At 34.2% G+C, this 26,954-nt stretch overlaps 1 protein-coding gene and 1 long non-coding RNA gene across 11 annotated transcripts; one reads left to right on the top strand and one right to left on the bottom strand.

Annotated features, from left to right (window-relative positions):
- Window positions 1-365: 365 nt before the first annotated feature.
- LOC132797531 (uncharacterized) lies at window positions 366-25,173 on the bottom strand. 10 transcript variants are annotated; one of them, XM_060809270.1, is made up of 12 exons: window positions 21,955-22,262; window positions 21,697-21,876; window positions 21,231-21,393; window positions 20,565-21,161; window positions 20,435-20,506; window positions 19,852-20,359; window positions 18,816-19,785; window positions 14,985-15,112; window positions 14,615-14,929; window positions 14,470-14,556; window positions 6,776-6,812; window positions 366-411 (listed from the first exon to the last, which is right to left on the bottom strand). In XM_060809270.1, the coding sequence occupies exons 1-12, from the start codon at window positions 22,131-22,133 to the stop codon at window positions 381-383; spliced, it is 3,267 nt and encodes a 1,088-aa protein (XP_060665253.1). In that variant the 5' UTR covers window positions 22,134-22,262; the 3' UTR covers window positions 366-380. The 10 variants fall into 10 exon arrangements, 9 of the variants coding, with proteins under 9 accessions (XP_060665253.1, XP_060665251.1, XP_060665248.1 ...); XR_009633692.1 differs by lacking the exons at window positions 366-411; window positions 6,776-6,812 and adding exons at window positions 10,567-12,042; window positions 12,162-13,133 and having other exon boundaries at window positions 14,458-14,556; XM_060809265.1 differs by lacking the exons at window positions 366-411; window positions 6,776-6,812 and adding exons at window positions 10,567-13,133; window positions 25,048-25,173 and having other exon boundaries at window positions 14,458-14,556.
- Window positions 8,304-9,944, top strand: LOC132797589 (uncharacterized). Its single transcript, XR_009633732.1, has 3 exons — window positions 8,304-8,449; window positions 8,696-9,786; window positions 9,843-9,944. It is a non-coding gene; the product is annotated as an uncharacterized LOC132797589 (long non-coding RNA).
- Window positions 25,174-26,954: the final 1,781 nt, after the last annotated feature.

Here is a 26,954-nt window from a genome sequence, read left to right as displayed (position 1 = left end):
TAGTCATATCAATACCGGTCATATCAAAACCGGGCTGCGGGCGGGAAGGGCTAGGCATTGTCGATGCCCTTAACCTCTTAACCGATGGGTCGGAGATGGTTGAAAGAGTCGGTGCGGCCGTATACGGCCCCAACCCGGTTTCCAAGCACTCTTACAAACTCACTGACCATTGCAGCATCTTCCAAGCGGAAGTCTTCGTCATTGGCAACTCTGCAGAAGTGGCTCGAGGTATACAATATAACTACAACTCCATTAACATCTTTTTTGACAGCCGGAGCTGCTATAAGATCTATGTTTTTCAATGCAATGTCCAAGGTTGTCCTGGAGAGCTTCTTCAGAGCAATAGAGTCGCTGAAAACATCTGCGATCGTGTACATCTCTCATCTCGATCCCAATGAGTTCGCAGACACCCTTGAAAAAGTGAGGGTAGGTGGCTCTATATCAGAAACATGTGTAATGTGTAATGTAATGTATGTTACTGAATGACTGAGACAAAGATACTAAGGTATGTATCCTGTACATCCGCGGACCTCTACTCGTCTACGCTCCGCCCCTCGAAGGGGCAGCCGGTCCTACCTACCTACTTACCTGACATGTCTAATAGGTTCTGATATCTAGGTGTTCATACGGAGAGATTATCAAACGTATGAATTAAGAATATATTTTTTTGTACTTATTATCTGACTAAAGACTAAGATTAAATTCTTTTGTAATATACATATAACGAAGAGGTTGTTGTCCATTTTTTTACTTCCTATAATTGCAAGATTTATAGCCAAATTTGCAGCGCATCCTATAGTCAAATATGCATGCAGTATCTTTTGGCGATAACTTCTAGATTTCGGATAAATTATAGGTATATAATGTTTTTCTGAATTGAACGATTTGATACCATTTATAATGGTAAATTAATTGATTAACGATAAACGGGTAACTATTTACAGCTAACAATTATGTCATCAAAATTATTTATGTATAGACATATGGCGAATTTAAGATTTAGAATTTTTTTTTAATTATCTTAAAAACTACGGCATTGTTATCTCTAACAATGGTAAAGTTTTGTTTGAAAATTTCGTATAAGCAATTAAAAATAAATGTATTAATAATGTTTTAGTCCAATAAATTTAGAAATTCAATTAGCTTCGGTACAGTAACACTTTTTGTATAGAAAAGGTTAAATATTAGTGAAGCCGAGCAAGTTCATGGAAAAACATCACCATATCGGCAGGTAAAATCTTTGAGTGGACACTAAACGCACCTAATTAAGCTTATGGCCACGTTTACATCAGTTTTGACTTTGAATCGTGAGTTCAGCTCAATATGAGAACTTAAACTTAACTACGGATATGAATCTGAATGGGTTTCTACACTTACTGAGCGTTGGTTTAATTGGAAGCGCAACGATGATCAGAAAAAGATTTTACGCTTGTGTGTTTTCGTAATCAATAAAGTGTCTCAGTTTTTTTTTTTGTATATTTAAGCTAGTATGGGAGAATGCGTTTATTCTAATTCCATTAGGTGTCACATGTCGACGTCCCCATTGAGTGTGAAGTGAGTTGAAATTGATCACAAAATGAGATGCTTCCATGAGCTTTTCCGTCCGGATAAACTTAATATTTGTAGTAGTCACGAATTTTTAAAATGTATTTGTTTGTACAAGACGTGCGATTATTGTTAAGGAATTGAGCAAGCATAAGTGTGTGACTTGGAGCCCCGTTGCCATTCTATATTTTTATAAGAAGTGGAGTCATAGTTTTTATACCCGCTACCCATAGGGTAGAAGGGTATTACAACTTTGTGCCGGCAGGAAATGTATGTAACAGGTAGAAGGAGGCATCTCCGACCCTATAAAGTATATATATTCTTGAACAGCGTCAACAGTCATGTCCGTCTGTCCGTCCGTCTGTCCGTATGAAACACTGGATCTCAGAGACTATAAGATATAGAGCTATAATTTTTTTTCGACAGCATTTGTTATGTTTGCACGCAGATCAAGTTTGTTTCAAATTTTTACCACGCCCACTTCCGCCCCCGCAAATCAAAAAAATCAAATAAAAAAGCGTAATTTTAAAGCTAGAGTTGCGAATTTTGATATATACAATTAATACAATTAATTACTATAGTAGTTATGATTCCTGAAAATTTGGTTGCGATCAGATAAAAATTGTGGAAGTTATTAAAGAAATACTTTTGTATGGGCAAAAACGCCTACTTACTAGGGGTCTGAGCTGCTTTGGCCGACAATATGGCACATTGTGCCGTCTATGGTATATTTTGAATGGTGTACCATATCGATATACCAAACATACCATTTGGTATATTTTTAGTATTTTCGGTATATTTTGAAAATGATACCGCAATATTTTGCCTTTATTAAAAATGGGTAGCGGGTATCTCACAGTCGAGCACACTCGACTGTAACTTTCTTACTTGTTATTTATAAATTTTGTAAATACGATTAAAAAAAATAAAGTTTGTACCCCGAGCGGGCTCGAGCCCGAGTACCCCGATTACCACAACACTCACATGCTTGCACTCTACCAATACACATTGGGCCAGCGAGCCGATTTTTCGACGAAAATTCAAATTCTTCATAGAAAGTAAACCTATTTTGAGAATAACATTTGAATAGTATATACTTTGACTAAAATGAATCATGTGCATGAATGTTTGAGTGCATGCCGGCGAAACTAAAAAGCGCGATAAAAATTTTGTTTTTTTGAGAGCGTGCCAAAATTTTTGTGACTTAAGCAGGCCATCCACGGGCGAGCATGTTCGCGAATATGTTGTGCTCGACGAAATTTTTCTCGTGGATGGTAGCGTTCGTCATCAAATTTCGTGTTCGTCAAAATGTTCGCATGAGATTAAAATTATTCTATTTTGTCTGTGTTTGCACGAACATGTTCGCCAATGGATGGCAACGTTTGCACGAACATCATTTGCGCAATCGTTTTGTAGAGAGAGCACGTATTTGCGCAGCGCAAAATGAGCAAAAAATGTATGAAAGTATTCTTTTTTTGTCTGCAAAATCAATTATTATATTATTATATTTCAATTATTATACGCCCAAGGCTCTGGGGAGAAAATTCCTGTTAAGAATTTCAGGTCTTCATAACTTTGGCCATTACTAAATTTAACAGTTTTTCATATATGTTGTTATCCGTTGACATGTTGACTGCTTGAAAATTTGCGACAAATGATGTTCGCGAACATGTCGGCCCTAGTTGGTGGGCAAATGAAATACAAGTTGGCGAGCATATTCGCAAACATGCTCGTCTGTGGATGGCCTAAAATTATGGAAAAGAAAGACAAAGGTATGTAGAATATTTGTATTAAAAAAGACTTTGTTCATGTTTGATAATGTATTCTTTGTGTGCGTTTATTATTGTTGTTCAAATGTAGAAAAAAGCTAACCTGCTAACCCGTCTGTTGTGGATTATAACAAATTTTGTTCCAACTTGTGTCTAAAAATAACTATGTGTCATTAAAGTGCAAAGAGTATATAATTTAATTTTATTAATCTTTTTTGCTACATTTTGCACCGATATGTTTAAATCCCACGTGTTGTAGATGTGGTTGAGTTCGCCTATGAGCAACTGCTTGATATCTATGTATATACAAAACAATCGTAGCGCATCTGCGGTTTCGAGTTTGATTTATGATGAACTGAAAGAATTCGACTTAAGCACGGAGAAAAAGGCGGAAATCAACACCAAAGTGAGAAGCTTTCACCTTTACATACATAAGAACTTGGCAAAATGTAACAGAAGTATGACCAGATTTAAGACAAAGCATACCGAATGGCTTCTGTCCAATATGGCTATAACAGTAAGTTCATTCTTGTCTTCAAATCCAAAGAGGTCAACATTTAGACCAGTTGGACACCCACCCATTGAACATGTTAACGCTGATCCCCGTCAGAAGACAAAATTGGAATCCGATTTAGCTGTTAATCAGGGTCACAACACATCTCTTCTTGTGCATTTCGCCACAGTTTCGGCCGAAAAAACGAACGAGAAACATACAGCCCTTGTGTTGAAAAATACATTTTTTACTCCGAGTGACCCTAATAAGGCTAGAAAGAATTTTTTTCTCAGAAAAATGACTAGGTTCGACTAACGGAGGATGAAACATATCTGCTTGAAAATTCATTGAGTACAACAACTTTCGCGAGCTCAGCATATCCCGATCTTGTGAACTTTTTCCTGCTTACAGCAAAGTCAGAGTAGCTAAGTCAATATGTAGACCTTTTGATATTAATGTAACCGAGTCAGTTGCTGAAGTCCGCTGCAGTCTTCTAGATCACACTAGGTGCCGTATAATTCAAATGTAAGAATATATATTTAAGTAGCTTGGCAATACTTGTTGGTGCTATGGCCTTACATGTGGATAGGCCTAAGAAGAATGGCAATGGAAATACCAACGACGGCATACAGCAAGGAGGGCGTTTGCACAACCTAAGCTACTAGCTGAAATCCTAGGTTTTAATGAAATTGTCATTGCATATTTTAACAATATTTTAATTGCTATTTCTTGCCACCTAAAAAATATTGTCAGAAAACCATAACACTATACATGTCCTTGTTTCAATGGTTTCCAATGTCGGCAACAGTCCATAAAGTGTTAATTCACGGCTACCAAATAATAGAAGCATCAATCCTTCCATTAGGTGATCTCGGCGAGAACGCCTCAGAAGCCCGCATCAAATACTATAAGAGTGACTGGAGGTTACATGCTCGAAAGAATACACGGCAGAACAATATGGCAGACGTTTTTCACAGAGCAATGGATTCCTCAGATCCTCTTGGGTCGAGCATCTATCTAACAAAAAAGATTGGGTCAGCAAAAGAAACTACCCCTACCAGCAGACGTAATCGAACTTTTGGAATCACCAAACTTGCTATATTCTTGTAACATGAATAATAATAACTATGTTCCCGATTTTGATGCTAGCAATAGTGATAGTGATTCCGATTCTGACTCTGAAAATCCGTTTTCAATAGAAATTAATGTAGATGACTGTTAGGAATATTTTTAAATGAAAAATGCTTATTTATAGTCATTGTTCTCATATGGGCGGCTAGGAAGGCGTGGTCAGATCGGTCTGAAACTTATATATATTTTTATGTGCATCGACACTATCATATGTTCCAAATTTGAAGAACCTAGCTTTTTTAATTTTCGTCGAAAAATCGGCTCGCTGGCCCAATGTGCAATCGTACAATGTGTTGTTGGTATGTGTTTAGGATACTGTCAACAAATGTATCTGTGTTTCTGTGGAGTGTAACTTGTGAGTCTAGTCAGTCGAGGCAATTTTAAATTTAAAATAGTGGCTAACATTTTTGCCCGTTTTTGCCCAATTTACGACAATACTCAATGTTACAGTTGTATTTACATATTGTCATTAAACATTGCCAACAAGCTGCTGTAAGCAGTTTGTTTTGCAAAATATCGGTGAAAATTATTTAAGTGATGTGCAGCAAATCGTAATAAAAGATAGGCTTAATCAGTTTTTCGGATTGATTAACATTTTTTTTTGTTTCATTGTTTTAGAATTCAACAGAAAAACATTCGCAATGGCTGGCATCCTCGTTGAAAATTGAGTTTCTTAAGATGATGTTCCACACGAAAAGCCTGGTCGTAAACGTTTAATATTTATTGAGGCAAAACCAAGGTTAAAGTGAAAATTTGCATTTTCACTAGTCAATAAAACAGAAAATTCAGTGCCACTGTTGTAGCATACCGTTTTTATAATAATTTTAATTTCTGCTTAATGTGAGTATAAGGTATGCCCCACCGACATAATGTAGGTACTTTACCATATGTACATATTATACGTTAAGACTTATGGGTGGTATCCAATATCTCCAACCTTGCATAAAGTACTTGTATATTGGCTTCAAATTATGGAAACCTCCGTACTTCCTCTAGGAGCTCTCAGTGAAAATGCGTCAGAAGCGCGCAATAAATTGTACAAACGCGATAAGCCTTCTCATGCAATGAAAAATAGCCACCTGAATACTACGTACATATATGTATCAGTCGTGTTTAATAAAGCATTGGATTCCTCTGACCCACTGCTTTCAACTATAAATTTAAAGGAACGCCAAAGATTAAACTATAAAAAAGGCTACCAACTACAGGGACATGTGTAGACCATAATGATAATCAGGTAGGAGAAAGCGTGGATAATGAATTATACATTTTCGGCTGGATTCCCAGGAGTTGGAGTTAAAAACAAATTATTAACTGGGTATCAAGGTATGGAGTCATAAAACTTAATATTGGGCTATAATTAATTTTTGATTTCATTTTGCAGGGATCCAAATCAATTTAAAAAGCGATTTCGCTAAAAATATATTAATTAAATACATTTAATGCACATTTATTATATGTTATATTAAACTGTTTTAAAACTAATTTTTAGGAAAAAAATCGAAATTTTTAATCTTTTGGTAAGGTGGGCGGTAAGGAAGGCGTGGAAAAATAGATCCGAAATTCTATCTATACCATCTGACTGGAATCGATTGAATTTCGATTCATCAGACCAAATAACGATTTTGTGCGATTTTGTTGACAAATGTGCATATAAAGAGTGACAGCACATTCCAACAAGATGGAGCTCCAAAACACACTTTCAAAATCTTCAAAGAATGGAGCGCAAAACAAGATTTTGAGTTAAAGGAGTGGTCAGTGATCTCAGTGATCTCAATCCTATCGAAAATTTATGGTGAAAAGATGACCGGGACTCAACAAATGGGTACCAACAAACCAGCACGAGATGTGACGAGTCCAGCAAGAATGGAGATCTATTCCAAAAGAAATAATACAAAATTTGATAGAAAGTATTCTAGATTGAATAAATATCGTAATTAGAAATAAGGGCATTTGGACTAAGTATTAAAATATAAGCGTTTGTTGAAAAATATTAAAATTGAGCATAACTGAGTACATGCGAGTTTATTTTGTTTTTTTTTATTCTACCCGCTACCCATAGGGTAGAAGGGTATTATAACTTTGTGCCGGCAGGAAATGTATGTAACAGGTAGAAGGAGGCTTCTCCGACCTTATAAAGTATATTGTATATTATTCTTGATTAGCGTCAACAACCGAGACGATCTAGTCATGTCCGTCTGTCCATATGAAACACTGGATCTCCGAGACTATAAGAGATAGAGCTATAATTTTGTTACAGCATTTGTAAATTTTTGCCACCCCCACTTCTACCCCCGCAAATCAACAAAAATCGAATAGCAAATGTAATTTTAAAGATAGATGCCCGAATTTTGGAACATACAATAAAAACTATAGTACTAATTGTGATTCCTGAAACTTTGGTTGCTATCAGATAAAAATTGTCGAACTTATTAAAGAAATACTTTTGCATGGGTAAAAACGCCTACTTACAGGGGGTCTTAGTTGCTTTGGCTGACAATCTGATATGTTTTGCACTCCTTAGTATATACTGAGCGTAGTACCATATCAATATACAATATATATGTAATTTAGTATATTTTTAGTATTTTAGAAAAATACCGCAATATTTAGCTTTTACTCAAAATGGGTAGCGGGTATCTCACAGTCGAGCATACTCGACTGTAACTTTCTTACTTGTTTCTTAATTAGTTTACATTCATATATTTATTATAAGAATATATTAATAAATATAAAAAAAACAAATTTGGGTTCATTTGCTTTGTTTTTATGCGAGCCCAAAGTCAATAGTGGCAAACATGTACTCAGACTTGCACGCCACGTCGGTAGGTTACTTTGCAGCCTCGCAGACGATTTTCGCACGAAAAATTTTTTTAAACTGTTTTTATGGCGTTTCGAAAAAACTAAAGAATATAGAATCGGATATTTATATAAATAAAAAAACAATTTAAAGCTGTTTTGGGCAATTTGGAAATTGCAATTTTAGTTATGTACAATTACATATATGTAGTAGAATAAATATTTCTTAAATAAAGCGCTGTTCTCAGATGAGTACAATTTTGAACGTGAGAAAAAGCAATATATATTTTTCCCAAGTAGCGGTTGGTTACTTCAGGCAATAAGGAAATACGAATACAACAGGCAATAAGAAAATACGAATACAACACGCTCCCGTTTGCCGATGCAAACAATTTTACTTTCTGCCAAAAAAAAATGAAACACAAAAAAAAAGCTTGTATTGGTCACATTAGTCTCACAACATGATCACTTGATCGGTTTGTGCAACGGCATATTTGGCGTAAATGTAGAGAAACATCGATGTTTGACAACCATCAGTACCATCGATGTTTGATAGGTCACTATTGATGTTTATAAATACAACCTTGCACTTGACGACGAAAAAAAGAATAAATGGTAAATAATTTAATCAATGCTTTAATTTTAGTTTCGCAGTTGGTGGTGTTGGTGAATGGCGTGGAGGTCGACAAGGATATGGAGGATTACCTGAAAAGTAAGAAATAATGATTTTAAAAGCCCACGTACATACTACAGTGGATTACAGCTTATTTCAAACAACTGACAACTTTGAATCTGTATAGTGGATAAACTAAAATAGATATTGAATTTATTTAAACGCAGGATTTCAGTTTAATGTTTTCTTTCGTATATTCTCAAAACTTCTTTTACTATAAAAAATTATTAAAAAAACAAAAAAGTAACGAAAGTATAATAATTTAAGTTTTTATTTTATTTTAAGAAAACTACAAATAATGTTCATGGAATTTGCAACTACTGCGGTCAGTAACGGATGGAAACACAACAAATCTGCTGGACCACCGTAAACAGCTGCATCCGGTTCGCTTAAAATCTAAAAAAAAAACTAAATGTCAAAAGCGATGGAAATTTTTTTTAATCAAAGCCGTTCTATGGGAATGATTCCATTTGAAAAAACAGACTTCCAAAGTCCTGAACATGATCGCTAAAGATATGTGTTGCAGATGAAGGTTTTACTGAATTCATAAATGAATTGGACTCACACTCTATGTTGTCTAGCAAAACCTATTTGCGTGATGTAGTTCTTATTGAATATGATTTGCTACCGCGCAATTTAAATTTTAGACAGTGTAAATTATGTTGGAATGACTACGGATCCTTGGACATCGAGAGCCAATGAAGATTATAACAATAAAATGCTATTTCATAACCGAAAACTCTATTTTACGTTCTCCGTCGCTCTCTACTTCTCAATTGTTAACACCCACAAATCATACGGCAAAAAATATTGCTGACACTACTAGATTAGTGTTAGATGACAAGGATGTTTCATTCATCATACTTGATCAAGATATTTTAAAACAAGAAGTCGTAAACTCCTACTTTCAAAGTACCAGGAATAGTTTTCCCAAAAAAACATTGTAGCTGCTGAAAAGTTGAAACAAGCTTAGAGCAAACGAAAAGCCACTTTGTTGAAAGAAAATAACACACTATGGAACAGCGCAAATGCGCAAATGACCTATCAAAATTGTTATTACCTTTTGAAGAAGCTACTTTATCGGTTCCAAATGTTATCATTCCTAACATAACAGAGATTCGCCCAAAATTAAATGAATTCAAAATTGCGAACTCAATATGTATTGGTTGGAGCAATAATTAGCGACCGTTTTTTGCAAAGCTCCATGACAGCAACCAACACCATCAACAGAACGACCAGCAATCAAATTTTCTTTCATGCAGAGTAAAATTTGTAATAAAGTCCAATCGTGTCGTTCAGGTGGCATAATAGTAATAAGGCAGAATTTAGAAAAACTAATAATTCCGGATTACAGCGATCCACTGAACTATTGGGAGGTAAGATCTTAAAAATATTCACAGATATAAGTTAAATGATAATTATTCTTTTTCAGATGAAAACTGAGACCCCATTAAAGGAAATAACACAGAAGTTTTTCTGTATTCCAGCAAAACTGGACAAATAATTTACGACCACAGGACAAGGCTGAATTCGAATGTAGTAAATACTTTGCTCTTTATAAACAAAAACATGTACATTTAAGACTGAACAGTTGTTATTGTTTTCATAACTTTTTTTCATTAAAAATGTCGATGTTTCACTAAAGGTTTTCTTTAAAATATCGAAAACACACATCAATGTTTCTTCATCTCTAATTTGGCGAGTCACAATTAAAGCTTCATAAATCCAAATACACCAACTTATTAATGAATGTACATGTTAATGTATATTGTTGATGAGTGTCAACAGCCGAGACAATATAGCTATTTCCGTCTATGTGAAAACTTCCGACCACTCAAATCGAAAATTTGGTTGATAAGAAATTTTAAGTTAAAATAAGTTTTAATTTTTTAAATAATTTTATAATTTGATATGGGCAATGCAGAGTCTTAATGTCGGCTCTTTATTGATTCAAATGACAGTCTCGTATATTTTGTATGTTTAGTATATCAGCAATTCGGTTTATTATGTTTTGCTTTTATTCAAATGGGATGGGTTATCCCATAATCTAGCTCACTCTGCTGTAGTTATCTTACTTGGACTATTGTTGATGTGCTGGTAGCTTCCCATTTGTGTTGTATTACTTTAAATGAAAATAAAAGTACCATTGCATAGAATTGTTTTATTTTTAGCTTTTATTTAGAATATAGTTTTTATTTTTCAGACTACTATTCTAAAAATATTTTCAATAATATTAGTACAAAAATTGTACATACAATCATTATAAATACCAACTTGCTTTGTAGCTAATATATTTGAAATCGATAATAATACTAATCAGATAGTTTTGCGGCCTTATGTTTATAAAATAATGACAATTTGGTATTATTGCCTTATTCAAAGGATTAATAATAATTCGTATTACTAAATAATATTAATATTAAATGACTAGGGTACGTTTACAGTTTTACTTATTTAATTTGTGTTAGTCTGAGTTTAGAAAGATCGAAAGATGGATATTGCGCATAAAGGCTCTTATAGGCAATTTTTTTTTATTTTATTTGTATTTTGGGTAACTCGCACCACACTGAGACATAAACCACTAATGAATTGTACATAGAATGAATACAAAACGTTCATTTATATTATTAAAAACGATATTAATGTTTCAATAAAATTAAAGTATTGCCGCTTTTAGTTCCACCGAGATAAAAACTTAAATTATTGAAAATGAATACATATGTGTACATGTACATGTACATGTACATTAAACATTGTCCATTTAATTTAATGTAAATGATTATACACTTCAGTAATAAAAATAAAAATAAAAAATATGGTGTGGGAAACGATGCTGCAATCTTTTTTACCAGATTCTTGCATTTTTTTCAACAAAAAATCTGAAATTATGCTACTTACTTTAATAGACCCTAAATGTTTTATATTCTATGGTAATCAATAGAAATATATACATACATATTTCAAATAGAACCTACTACCTTTTGAAATAGCCAACATTTTTTATTTGATTCATAAGGTTGTCTACCAAAACACTACGACGAAATTTCGTAATGTACCGCTATGGCACACCAGTGTCTCTACGCAAAACATAAAGGCGACAAATGATTTTTGAAATGGGAAATATATCTTCAGTACTTCTGATTGATACAATTAAAAATACAGTCCGATTCGCGAGGACAACCTGAAAACTGACTTCCGCTTTTATTAACGAAACAGCATCCACTATTTGATTACTACTTTGAATTGGATCATTAATTAATTTAATTAATCAATTCATTTTTTTTATACTGCTGCTTGATTCCCATCACATATGTATATGTATCATTTTATTCCATATAGTGAACATATTATTATTATCCACTTTCTTGGATTTGAGTTCACTTTTGCCAGAACTACTTACTGCTGGAGATAGTTCAGTTTTCCCGATATCTTAAGTTCTTAATTGTGTATGTAAGCATTTATATTAATTTTTCTTTTAAACATTTATTGAAATGTGGAGGGCGCTTGTGTATTCTAATTTTTGAAGTTATGAAATTACCGTCGTTTGGCATCGTAATAAAGTGATGCCTTGAAATCATTTTCCAAAGGGTGTATTGTATTTACAGCCAAACTTTAAATTTGCTGGATTTTGACTTTATGATATTAAACGAAAAAAAAAAATTTTAAGTTGATCACAAAGCAACTAAGCTATTCATTGTATTATTTTAGACTGATTTCTTATAATTATCATAAAACTACATATAAAACTCACCTTTATCAGTTTAGGTCTTGTAGAGAAAATTGGTATAGGTTGTCTCGGCTGTTATTGTTTTTGGACACTATGATTTATGCAGCTTAACATATTACATGAATTTCGAGTGACTGGTGTAGAGAGTTTAGGTCTTGTAGAGAAAATTGGTATAGGTTGTCTCGGCTGTTATTGTTTTTGGACACTATGATTTATGCAGCTTAACATATTACATGAATTTCGAGTGACTGGTGTAAAATGATAAACGGTCCATGAAACACTAAACGGTTCAGTTACACTCTTGAAGACAGACTTTAGAGTTTATATATATATACATATATATATAAATTCAGTATTGTGTAGTAATATTTTTCATTCAGCTCATTATGTTATTATTGTATTTTGCTGTGATTCTTTTCGTTTCAAATGCATATATTTTTATTTATTACTAATGTTATTTAGTATGATGTGGGAATTAGTGGACTCTTGTCGTTTTCACATTTTTTCCTTTATTTCAGTCTTTACGATTCACGGCATTGTACATTTGAAATATTCAGTTTTACTCATAAAATGACCAATATACATATATATAATTTTTATTCATTCTGAAGATTTGGTTATCTTAAAGAGGCCAATAGCGTGACGAGTGTAAGAATAAGTCAAACGTGTAAATAAAGTCGATGAAGAGCTGATCAGATAATCTGCGATAAATAATCGAGTCTATCTAATATCCTTCGAAAAAGATATACATACATTCATTACCCATAATATACAAATGCATTCATAAAATCATAACCAACGAGCAATAATTGGTATTATAAATAACAGTTTAAGGTCGGTCTATTTCTCTCTCGCATTATTGGTCCAGTGATGCGGTTCTCGCACGCTTCCAAAGCGATTTGAACAAACCCTTTTTTTTTGCTTTGGGTGTGGTGCCGACATTGACGACTGCGGATGCGGTGTCCTTACGATTTTTGGTGTCTATTCGCGTTGAGACTAGAATAATTAGTATTAATAAAGAAGTTGACAAAAACAGAAAGTAGTAATTTCGGAAGTTAGTTAAGTTATATTCTGTTGAAGAAAAACTCAACTTGTGCAGTGAGGTCGGTAGTACCTGAACCTAAGGAATTAATTCGATTCTTGCAATAAAAAACAAACCCTTCACAATAAAACCATATTTAACAAATATCTCAAATAAATTGAAATTCAAAATATACCACCACTTAAAATATACCAGGCTTTCATTCAAAGCATCAAACCCGTTTGCCATTTATGGAAAAAATTGCAATCGAGTCGTTGCTTTAACAAAAAGTATAGATAAAAGTATTTCTTAAATTAACGTGTACAATTATAATTAATACAAAATAATAGCAACCAAATTTTCAGGAATCATAAAGACTGTAGTCTTATGTACATATGTTCCAAAAATCATGACCCCCAAGCCAAAGCTTTCTATTTGTTTTTTTCCTATTTATAGGGTCGGAAATTGTTATGGCAAAAATATTTGCTCAGATCTTACGGACAGACAAACATAGCTATATCGTCTCGACTGATAAAGAATATACATATACTTTATGGGGTCGGAGGTTACACCTTTTGCCTGATACGTACATTCCCAGCATGCATAAAGTTTTAATAACCCGCTACTTAAACAGTAGAAGGGATAAATATTATAAAGTAGAATCCGGTTATAACGACTCCGCTTATAGTGTCCGACTGGTTATTACGACGAAAACTCCCTATACAAACTTATATGAAAGGGCCTCCGGTTAGAACGTCTCCGCTTTTAGCGACTAACCGCTTATACCGACGAAATTTTTCAGAATTCAACCGGATATTGCGACGAAAAAAAAAATCAGCGAAATAATGCCAAAAAATTTAAGCATCAAACGACGCTGTTAGAAATGTATGTATGTATTTAACAGTGATCTCTTGCTTGTGTTCGTAGGAGTGACAGGAAGGTTCTTATATTTTCACTACTCTCTGTTAATTTTAGCTGACGCCTTAGCTTATGCTAAGGATTATGCAGGTATACGATTTATTATGGAAAAACGATGATATTAAATGAAATTTATCAATTTTTTGTTTTTTTTAAATTTAATTTGTTTTATCTTAAAACCCTATTACGAACATGGCAACCATAAAAAAAAAACAAAACAAAGATTTGTTTTGCTCCTTTCGGTTAGTGCGTCTTCCGGGTATAACGACGTAAAATCGTCGCTCCCTTGAAAATCGCTATAACCGGAATCTACTGTATTTTGTGTTTTAAAAACAGAAACTTGTGTTATAATGAAATTCGATTTATAATATAAATACATACATATAATCTCACCAGATTCAAATTCGTACGCATGCTTGCTATTGCTCTCATCCATTGCTTGTTCGCTATAGGCCTTGTGTTTCCGATCCTTGTTTTGCTCTAGAACCAATGTACACATAGTACAGATGCTTATAGTACATAATTATATTTTACTCACTCTTTTTTGTGATCAGCAAACTAGTAACACGTCGCAGTGCTTCACGAGGCGATTTATTTAAAAACGATGGTGTTAGATTTGGTGGTAGAGTAAGAGGCTTACGTGATTGTCCAGTGCCGGACATGCCTATCGGATTATCCCAGACACGAACTGAGGCCAAGCGATCAATATTTTCAGTAGAGGCAGGTCGCATGCTACGCTGTTTGGGGTACCAGCCTCTCGCAGGAGCTCCAGTCATGCGGAGCATTTCATTGGAGGCTAAAGCGTGGTTCATTGAACGTTGTCGACATATTTGGGATGTACCATATGATCCAGCTGATCCAACACAGGTTAAATTATATCAATATCACAAATTCTGTTCAACACTCACCTCCTATTCCCATAATGGAATTTCCCATACTAATGCTATTCGATGTGCTTGACCTTGGTGCCGTACGGGACCCGCTAGCAGGAGCAGGATCATTTTGTCGTCGATATGGAGTGCGTGGAATGTCACAGCTGTGCAAAAAATGTATATACCGTCGGGTACAAGATAGAGATGACAGGATTATCATATTGTAAGATATTGTATAGCATTTAAAGTCAGTTTGAATGAAATGAATGAAGTCAGTCAAATGAGTGCCCTTTTTCGTCAATTAAAAATTGCATATGGGCATTTCTCAGGGTCGCGAACGTACGTTCGTCCGAGATAAATTAAAAAAATAAAATCGAAAACAAACGTTTCTTGAAACTTTTTATTTACTCTTCGATAGCATTTGTTTAGCTCTTTGGTTAGTATAAATTATGGGACTTATCGATTTTTAATTTTCATAATATTGTCAAAACACATGCGGTCGCGAACGTACGCAAAATGGAAGTCGACTTTGGCTTAATAAAGTAAAATGCAAAACTCTGCAAATTGAGACGGAATATTTTAAAGAAATAACTTTACTTTTAAAATAGAATCATGTAGCTTTCTATTAAGTCTACTCCCAAGAAAATATCTCCATTTATTTATTATACCCGCTACCCATAGGGTAGAAGGGTATTATAACTTTGTGCCGGCAGGAAATGTATGTAACAGGTAGAAGGAGGCATCTCCGACCCTATAAAGTATATATATTCTTGATCAGCGTTAACAGCCGAGACGATCTAGCCATGTCCGTCTGTGTGTCTGTGTGTCTGTCCGTCCGTCCGTATGAACACCTAGATCTCAGAGACTATAAGAGATAGAGCTATAATTTTTTTTCGACAGCATTTGTTATGTTTGCACGCAGATCAAGTTTGTTTCAAATTTTTGCCACGCCCACTTCCGCCCCCGAAAATCAAAAAAATCGAATAACAAGCGTAATTTTAAAGTTAGAGTTGCGAATTTTGGTATATATAATAATAACTATAGTAGTTATGATTCCTGAAAATTTGGTTGCGATCAGATGAAAATTGTCGAAGTTATTAAAGAAATACTTTTGTATGGGCAAACACGTCTACTTACTAGGGTTGTTGCTTTAGATGACAATCTGGTATATTGTGCCGTCTATGGTATATTTTGAATGCGGTACTATATCAATATACCAAATATACTATTTGGTATATTTTTAGTATTTTGCAGTATATTCGGTATATTTTGAGAAAATTATCGCAAAATATATTTCTTTTATTCAAAATGGGTAGCGGGTATCTCACAGTCGAGTGCACTCGACTGTAGCTTTCTTACTTGTTTTTAATTTAATTAAGTTCCGGTCGCGAACGTACGGTCGCGGTACGATTTTTCCATGTTGTATTATTTATTAAATTTTTATTTTTACCACAACTTTTTTTTTATTAATAACTTCATATTTCATAAAAACAAACGGATTTAACTCAATTTAATGTGTCTAATAACATTTAAAAGCAAAAACAAGTAAGCAAGTTACAGTCGAGTGTGCTCGACTGTGAGATACCCGCTACCCATTTTTAATAAAGGCAAAATATTGCGGTATCATTTTCAAAATATACCGAAAATACTAAAAATACTACAAAAATACCAAATGGTATATTTGGTATATCGATATAGTGCACCATTCAAAATATACCATAGACGGCACAATATACCAGATTGTCGGCCAAAGCAACTAAGACTCCTAGTAAGTAGGCGTTTTTGCCCATACAAAAGTATTTCTTTAATAACTTCCACAATTTTTATCTGATCGCAACCAAATTTTGAGGAATCATAACTACTACAGTAATTATTATATATATTAATTATTATTATATTATAATTCGTAGCTCTAGCTTTAAAATTACACTTGTTACACTGCGTGCAAACATAACAAATGCTGTCGAAAAAAAATTATAGCTCTATCTCTTATAGTCTCTGAGATCTAGGTGTTCATACGGACAGACGGACGGACGGACAGACGGACATGGCTATATCGACTCGGCTGTTGACGCTGATCAAGAATATATATACTTTATGGGGTCGGAGATGCCTCCTTCTACCTGTTACATACATTTCCTGCCGGCACAAAGTTATAATACCCTTCTACCCTATGGTTAGCGGGTATAAAAATAAATTGTTATTAAATATGAAATATGTACTGAAATTTATTAATAGCAAGAAAAATATGTAATAAATAATAAGTAATAACTAACAAGTAATAAGTAACTGCAAAAGACATAGTTTTCAAAAACAAAAACAAAAAAAAAAATTTTTTTTTTAAATCCATGCGACGCTAGTAAAAATCGACATATGCTTATAGGTAATGTCGCGAACGTACGCTACTTTGACAATCAATAAACAAGTAAGAAAGTTACAGTCGAGTGTGCTCGAAATTATTGTATATACCAAAATTCGCAACTTTAGCTTTAAAATTACGCTTGTTATTAGATTTTTTTGATTTTCGGGGGCGGAAGTGGGCGTGGCAAAAATTTAAAACAAACTTGATCTGCGTGCAAACATAACAAATGCTGTCGAAAAAAAATTATAGCTCTATCTCTTATAGTCTCTGAGATCTAGGTGTTCATACGGACAGACGGACGGACACACAGACGGACAGACACACAGACGGACATGGCTAGATCGTCTCGGCTGTTGACGCTGATCAAGAATATATATACTTTATAGGGTCGGAGATGCCTCCTTCTGCCTGTTACATACATTTCCTGCCGGCACAAAGTTATAATACCCTTCTACCCTATGGGTAGCGGGTATAAAAAAGATTGGTTTGAGTAACCCCAACGATTTTTTATATTTAAAATATATATACCAAAATAACTTAACACGCGAAGTTTCATTCATCTGCTTGCACTTAATGCGAAGCAATTATAATAAAATGATGTTTTCGGTCGCGAACGTACGATTTGAACATAGATAAGAAGCAAAATAAAAATAAACAGTTAATTGAACATTTTTTCGCTCACTTTGAATTTTTTTATTTTATTATTGGATTGCTATTAAGAGATTTGGTAGAGAAAGAGCAAACATATCATGTTTTCTTTGTGAAATAATAAAACATAAAAATGCATACAAAAGGAGCTAAAAGTGAAAAAATTACATTTTTTCAGTTTGCAGGCAAATTTTTTATAAAAACAACGGAGATATGCTACGGATCCATTGTATTATGAAAATTTGGATATTTCTTTATGACATTATACAAAAAAATACGATGAATGTGAAGATTTTTTTTTCGGTAGTGGTTTACCCTTTTTCAAGAAGGAAATCTACTTCTCTGCGTACAATGCTTTGATTTTGATTCAAAAATGTTGAATCACTATTTTTCATTTAAATTTATTTTTCCTTCATTAATTTATAGCAAATTGTATGTGAATTTATGTTTTTTTTTATATAATTATAAGATATTATAAATTAAAATATCCCATAACAAAACTATTTTAAAACAATATAGATAGATTTAAAGCCAGAAAAAATCCAAATCACCCTAAAAATTTTGAGCTGTATTGTTTTCAATCTATCCAATCCAATGTTTTCACCAATTATAGAACTAATCGTGTTCAAAAAGTTTTGCTAAATATTTTGTAAACTTTGAATGCAAATATCACTCCAGAAACATGGTCATATAAAAAGTGGACTGTTCTGACTGAGTGGTCTACCAAGGACTTAATATAATTATTTTAATATCTCTAATCTTTTGTTCAACAATTTTGTAAATGATATGAAGAGCTGTCAGATGTTACACGCAAGATAGAGGATGGACTGATAGGTTTACAAGTTAAATAAGCTTACCCTCTGGAAAATATTGGCGTTTCAGGAAGACTGCATGATGTTTGCAAACGATGTTCCTCGCGAGGCGACTGTTTTAAGCTGCGTTTGGTACTATAGTTAATATACTTCCGTTGGTAAGAGCCCGTACCTGGGACAGACCCACCCTCGCACGAACTTGCTGTGCACATGGGTGGCTGAGAAAGTGACGGTGGCAGGTGACCTACACCCGTTGGTGTGGTAATACCGCTGCCGCTGCTATAGCTAAATACCTTTGGTGATCTTTTGCGGTACTGTGAGTCAATGCTTCGCGATTTTAGCATATTGGCCGAACATTGGCCGGCTCGATGTGGTGGCACCGCTGGCGCTATCGAAAGTCCTGATAGTCCGGGTAATCCTTCAGGGAAGCCAGTGGATTGATGAGACGGTGCCGGTGGTGGTGGCAGCTCATCGTTGAAATGACGCACTGCGGTGACATTTTCATTACTGCGTCTCTTTTGGCTATTGCTATGCACCGTTGCTCCGCAAGCTGTGGCATGCACCTCGGCAACTGTGGTTCCACGAATGCCCGTTGCTGCCGAAGTCGTTGTTAGTACACACGCAGATCTCGTTAGATCTGTTGTTTTCGAAGGCTCTACTGGTGAGGGTGGAAGTGGCGCATCGTAATCGAATAAATCAGGATTTGAGCTGGGTGGCGATGGTGGCAGAGGCCCAAGACCTATACTTTGTGACAATAGCATCTCTTTACCGCTCTCTGATTTATGGACCCCTGGGCGAAATTCTAGTAGTCGTTTGGCATCCGACTGTGCAGCTGTTCCATTTATAGGTCCACTCTGACTTATTATTGGTAAATCGCCGCGCAGGAGAGCGCTTATGTTTTGCTCGATCTGCTTTAGCGGAGCGCAACCATAGCTAAAGTCTGATAGCTCTTCGTCCTCCTCTAAAGTAGGCGCAAGGTCTGTGTGAGGAGTTGTCGCGTTCGAGATACGTTGATCTACTTATTTAAATGAAAATTAAATGTTTTATGTTGATCTGAATATCTTCTCCCATATACACTTACCGTCGACATTGTAGGTGAATAAATCAAAGCCATTAAGACGTTCCTCATCGAACTCTCCACTACTTGGGGTGTGGTCCGGCATTGACTCGGCGCTGAGCCTTTTTTCGGTAAGCATTGCCGTTTTACTCTTCATGGGCTTGTTGCTCAAATGTTCTGTAGCCTCTGTAGCAATATCCAGGGATAGTGCTGCCCGGTGTGTTACGGGAATTTCTATACAACGTCGATTATGTGACGTAGTTGTATTGCACTCTTTATACATGAAGCTTGTATCGCAAGGTGTTTGCACCGGTGGCAATAAAGCAGATTCGCTTGGCTCACTGTCACTATTGTAAAACTCGTTACTGATTGCTCCTGCGCTCTGAGATGGGCGTGGCGACTTTGGCATAATAAAAATATCAGCGGAATGAGAGGACTTTTTGGCAATAGATCGGCGAATGACAAAGGTACCCTTTCCTAACATACTCTCATTGGGGTTGAACAAATTTTTAAAATCGGGTTGGAGGTTCTCCTGCGGTTGTTGTGATAATAAGATAATAATAAGTGAGCATGTATTTAATTAGTAATGTAAAACGGTTTGTCGCACCTTTGGAAATAAATACAAGTTTTGTTTGGAAATGTAAATATAAAAATTTATAGGGGAAAATCTGAAATCGTTCTATAACCTTAGTATAAAACTCTGATTTGACCAAATAATGATGAGATTTTGTATTCACCTTATGGCCCAACTTTTTCGATGTACTTTTCTTATTGCTTTTAAATTGAATTTCCCAAGCGACACCATTTTGTTTGGCCGGTATTATTTCTGTAGAAATTGTGGACTCCTCCAGTGAGTCTTCAGAATAGTCGTCCTGGACTTGTTCATATTTTGAGGTAGCCATATTATTATTCGATGAAGCTGGAGAGGCCTCTCCACTTGAAGTGTGCTGAGACCCGGAAGTTGATGTAGAATGTGGGTTTGGTATATGACAAACTTTTTGTCTCTCAACAGAGATTAGTAGCCTATGGCCGCGTGCGCTTTCACCACTGGCTTTCGCAGATGGCCCTGGGTAAATAGTCACCGGATGCTCGTTTAAAATCGGCTCCGGCAATTTAGCTAGGTTGCCTCGTAGCACAGCGTTATGTACGGCACTGATGTCAATGCCGAGAGCATTCCTCTCCGCATTACAGCCGCCTACCTGAATGGAGGCTAATAATCTTGAAGAATTTTTTGACAAACTGATGTTAAAATTTGATGTTTTAGCATTGCAGCAGGGCAGACTTGAGTACTTGGAGTTGGTTGCTGGCGTTGAGTTAGAACTACGCACCTTGGGCTGAATGTGTAAATATAGATATATAGGTTCGTCATGTGTGCATCGGTATTGATGTTGGTAGGTACGTACCAGCGTTGTTTGTATAAGTCTAGGCGTGGATTCCCGACTTTTCGATGACTCTGATAATTTACTTATATTTTCAATTGTGCTGTCAACTTCGTTGAAACTGCCCTCGGGCACTGTATCTGTGCTTGGAGTTTGTGGCACATCCTCTGAATTTTTTTTTGACATGCTGCATAAAAAATGTGTCAGTTATTAGCAACTTAATACATCTGGAATTAGTTAAGATCTCTTCTTGGAAGTCATATTAAGTTCTTTCACTAATAATTTGATGAAAACCAATCTGTAACCGTCTTCTACCCGTTTGCGAATATCGTTAAAATACATTCAAATCTACGTATTTTAAGTCTGAGCGATTCAGTCAAGCAGCAACCGCTATGTCAATATTTAAACTGCTGATTGTACACATTTTCACATATTTTCTATATATTGCGGGTTTTTAAAAGGTGTTGGTTAACTTGGACTAAATACTCACTTTTTTCGACTGAGACTCATATAACCGTCGTCCTCTGACTGATTCTCCCCACTATTGCTATGCAAGGTAACCGGTTTTGTAGTTGCCTCATCGAACTCCGATATAATATCGTCAAGTACTTTAATAGGCTCAGGTATGTCGTCTATATAGATGGGATCCTGCGACCGCTGTCGTTGATCGCTTCAAATCGAATTAAAAACAAAAACATTTAATTAATCTTATTGTAAATTTTAGCTACATTTTGAGCGCCCTACATACTTTTGGAGATGTTCCCCGTGCGGCGATGACGTATCCAATAAATCTAGATCTGCGTGCTTGGACTTTGCATCGGGGAGCATCACAGATGGTTTTGCCTGTACCTGTGCCATTGTTGGTTTCATCTCCAATGTGTCAAGAGGATCACCTGCTTGACACGATTCTTCAGGTAATGTTGCCATCTTGTTGATCTTGATACTTATTTTATAGCATTTCAAATTTTTGATCTTTTTGTTTGTTTTAATTATAAAATGACATCAATGTACAATATACAACCAAAGTAACTATACTTGCGTCAGTTCGGTTTCCAACTGAAAATGATTATTTGTTCGAATATTAAAAACAAACTATTTGATATAGATTTCCTAACTAATAACGCACATCATGGAAGTTCGAATTAGGATTAACTGCATTTATTGCATTATAAAGCTAAAAAAAAAAGTAAAATTATACTTCAGAATAAAAAAAAGATGGAGTATATTATTCTCAAAAGAAAATATAAATGTAGACACATAAAACGTAGTCTTTTATATCATCAAAATTTAAATAAAATTCTAGACCTTGAAGATTCCCACACAAATGAAATTCTGAGAATGATTTATCTGCTTAACAATAGTATACACTTCTTTTTTTCTTATTTTGTACAATGTTTTTCATTCTAGAATAATGTTTAGTAACTTAATATAAAAATAAAATACAATATAGGTATTCTAATTTTGTTCCTCCAGCAAATACATGAAACAGGCAGAAGGAGTCAGCATCAACAGCTGAGCCAATATAGCCAAGTCCGTCTGTCTGTCCGATGGAAACTCTGTTAAAACTTTTTTCCGATAGTACTCGAAATTTTTAATTATACCTATTTTCAACGCCGCAGATTTTTTGTACAGACTTTAATACAGTCAATATGATTCCTGAAAATTTGTTTGTGATCAGACAAAAATTGTACAAGTTACTTAAGAAATAATTTTAAATAGCAATAAACGGTTGCTTTTGATCTTAGTTGCTTCCGTTGGTAATCTGGAATATTTTGTATTCTATGGTATATTTTGAATGTAATAGTATATCGATATATCATATTCTGAATTTAGTATATCTTAATGTTTTCCAGTGTATTATTTAGGTATTTTTTATAATTGATAACCCATTGTTTCACAATCAGGCACTTTCGCCAGGCACAAGTATAATACCCTTTTACCCTATTGGTAATGGGTATAAAAATTAAAACTCTCATTTTGGTACTATGCAGTCGCGTGACGTATAACTAAAAAGTTGGAAAAATAAAGTTTTGGTTTGGAATGAAAATCATATTATACCATCGATCTGTCAACCGTATACTCAATTCATATACTAATTCCGCACCTCTATACTCACGGCCAATTTTAATTAATATTTAAACCATTTATTATATGATAATGAATTCCTTTTAACATAAAATATCAATGACTGCTTTCAAGATAATATATAAATACATTTTTTAGAAAAACTTAAAAAAATAAAATAATAAATCGGTCATCAGGTTAGCGTCACCTGCGTCAAATTAAGTTGTTGACCAATAATGAATCTTTTTAACACATTTTTTTATTAAAAAAATTGTAAATTATAATTAGTATTGCACTTTTGACTGAAATTATTTCCAAAATTTCGTTCGTAATTTCAATAAAAACAAAGCTGTGAGATATTATAATTTAAATTCGTCAAATTAATGTTCTAAAAAAATACTTAATTAATTTGGGAAATTAGTAAAACAAGTGCTGTCATAAAAATATACAACTCTATCTCTAACCTAATGGCGAGCCGTGTATGTATGTACATATGTATGTACTTTTACCTTGAATGTAATATTTTATCTATTTCGATATTTTTATGCCTTTATTTTTGAAGCAAAAATATTTGTAAAATCATTTTCACACAAATAAATCATTAAAAAAAAAATTAGATCCAATAACATTATTAGGCGGCCCAATAGCCAAAAGTGTGAAACATTGACTTCAATATATATAAAGTATAGTATGTACATATGGCTAGATATGTATGTACATATAAAAATCAAAATTAAGTAATCCACCTGTGTATGTGGAGGAGGACTTTCACATTTCTATGCTTTTCTTCTCAATTTAGGCCTTACTTTCCACGACTCATATTATCTACTTAGATAATGCATGTACATACATATGTACACATATGTATGTATGTACACATATGTATGTATGTACATATGTACACATATGTATGTATGTACATATGTACACATATGTATGTATGTACATATGTACACATATGTATGTATGTACATATGTATTAAGCTTGCAAGTCTCTCCTCCCCATTACTAATTGTCGATAAGCCATTCTCAAAGCGTACATATGTATGTACATGTAAAATTTAACACTATATACACATAAATCTATAGATATTTTGTCTATTACTTGATTGAATAAAGTTGCTTTCGTCGCCATAGGCCGTCATCTTAAGGGTTACGAATCGAAGTCTGCCATCGATTTTTCATAAACTATAACACACTCACACGCACACTTTTACTTACACAGCTACATATGTACATTCTGAATTAATTTTTGGTTTTTAGTTTTTTTTTTTCCTAATTAATCGCGATATCTTATATGGAAATTTAGATAAGTACGTATGGAAATGCAAAAAGGTAAGTTCAAAATTATCTATTAGAAACGCTGCATACTTGACAGTTTGTAAGGATGAGAGAGACAACCAGTCAACCCACCAATGGCTTATGTAGTGCCGAGCTAAGCAATGATTTCGACGAAGTCAATGTTGGTGGTTGTGGCTTTTGATACGACAGAAACTGGCGGAGACTCCTGAGAACGAAACAATTCTATTTGCATCTTCAAATTGCTTATAGACATACGCAAATATACTTCTATGGCCAAACTTATGCATGCGTACGTTCACCGCAGCATAGCATCTCCAAGTATGAATATATACATATATGTATATGTACTCTGATATGTATATACTCTGTATGTATATACATATGTTCACATTTCGCACGCCATTTTATACTTGTTTGAGTCATTTCGCAACATATTTGCAGTTCTCATTTGGTTAAAAACCGGCGACATACTCACACAAGTGTATGTACATACATACATATATACCAATTTATTAAAATTTACAAAAATGTTGGAGTGCGTTTTGATTGCTAAGCATCCAAACTTGTATCTGCCCGCTTTGAGCATCGAAACACAACTGAAGCAAAAAGAGCTAATCTTGGTGGATGAGACTGCGAAGTGAATTTAATGAAAGAGCAAATGTAAAGAGTTCAGCATGCATGCATTCCATATAGTCGATTTTGGAAATTTATAGAAAAAAAATATTAGGTTTCATTAAGCATCGTATTAACTCGGACATTTCATAAGCTGTATAGCATTTAATTATCGAGAAGAAAGTCTACAATAGCGCAACCAACCCATAAGACCATAAATATGTGCATACACATGTATGTGCTAAAATCGATGATATTACAAAAAAAAAATTTTCATTTGAAAAATGACTGCAAAATAGCTTTATTAGATGATAAAAACGTCCTAAAATAGATGATCAAAATACAAAAAACAATTTTAAATTTTAAAAATTACTGCAAAATGCATTTACTGCACCATTGAAAATTTCTGTTAAGCGGATGTGTGTAATGTAAGAGAGGGCGGCTAATGAAGACGCGTTATTGATGAATGCTGACGGTGATTCTGAAAATGTGACCGTATTCTTTCTAATATTATGGTACGCTTTCGAAAAAAATGTTATTTTGATGGAAATCAGCTGATTATTCCACTTGCTAATTTCGGTGCCCTTAGATTATTTCAAAATTCTTTGCAATTCTTTAAGAAAAACCAAAGTTGAAAAAAGGAAAGGAAATAGACAGAGGCATAAGAATATATTTAAAAAAAATGGCCAAGACGATCAATTTGACCACTTTGTATAGAAATATAATCTTTGCAGAGCAGTTTTCTTATTATACTGTAAAAGGGAAACAAGTCAATTAATGAATAAAAATAAAATTTATATATACTTAAACTTTTTAAATTCCCTCAGTGTCGCATTATTTATTAATTAATTAATTCATATTGTTCCTGCCTGAGTTTATTTACATTTTGACCTCTAAACAGCTGTTCGCGTTATATGACTTTCGTGTACAAATTTTCATCATAGAATCGCATCATTGAAGAAGATGCACTTAACAGAATATACAGGCATGCTCCGGTTTTCACTTTTGGTTTTCGTTTTCGTTTTGGGACCAAAACCGAGATTTTCGTTTTTAGGTGCTCCGGTTTTCGAACGTTTTTGGTCATTGTTTTGCTATCGGAACGTTTCATTTTTTACTGCTAAAACAGCTGACTTGTGTTTTGGTTAAAAGAAAACAACGCGAAAAAATGTCTTTTGTATGTCCAATTTCGTGCGTGGATTGAACTCACATAAGGATTTTTTTATCCTGCATAGTTTATTTATGCTTCCCCTGAGTGAAATATATTTGCCTTTTGTGTTTTTTGCAAAGAAAGATTTGAAACTTTCTTTAAAAAAATCAGTTGAACGGCAATCAGATGTTTCTCACAAAAAATGGGGATGCCACCTTTTTAATGCATTTCATTCCGGTTATTCCAACAATTTTTTTTTATAAAATTTTAACACAATTTTTTCGTTTTCGTTTTCAAAACGAAAACGAAAACCGAAAGTGAAAACCGGAGCATACCTGTTAATTTTATTTATTTATTTCATAGTCGAACAGACTCGACTTCATCTTTCTTACTTGTTTTCTTACAAATAAAAAATACATTGCAGTATCAAAACTGTCAAGAATGATATTTAAGTGCTTGGTAAAATTGTAGGTAATATCGGAGGAAAATTCTAATTATGTACATATTTCGCCTGAAATATAATATTATTTTCCTATTGCAGTCATTGTGAATGACTGATACCATAATGAAGTTCAATCAATAAGAGAGCTTGGAACGATAGAAATAAAATAATACAATATATT

The sequence above is a fragment of the Drosophila nasuta genome, unplaced genomic scaffold, assembly GCF_023558535.2.
Source record: "Drosophila nasuta strain 15112-1781.00 unplaced genomic scaffold, ASM2355853v1 ctg14_pilon, whole genome shotgun sequence".
In the NCBI taxonomy this organism is placed as follows: domain Eukaryota; kingdom Metazoa; phylum Arthropoda; class Insecta; order Diptera; family Drosophilidae; genus Drosophila; species Drosophila nasuta.
This window is presented reverse-complemented; position numbering and strand designations above follow the sequence as displayed.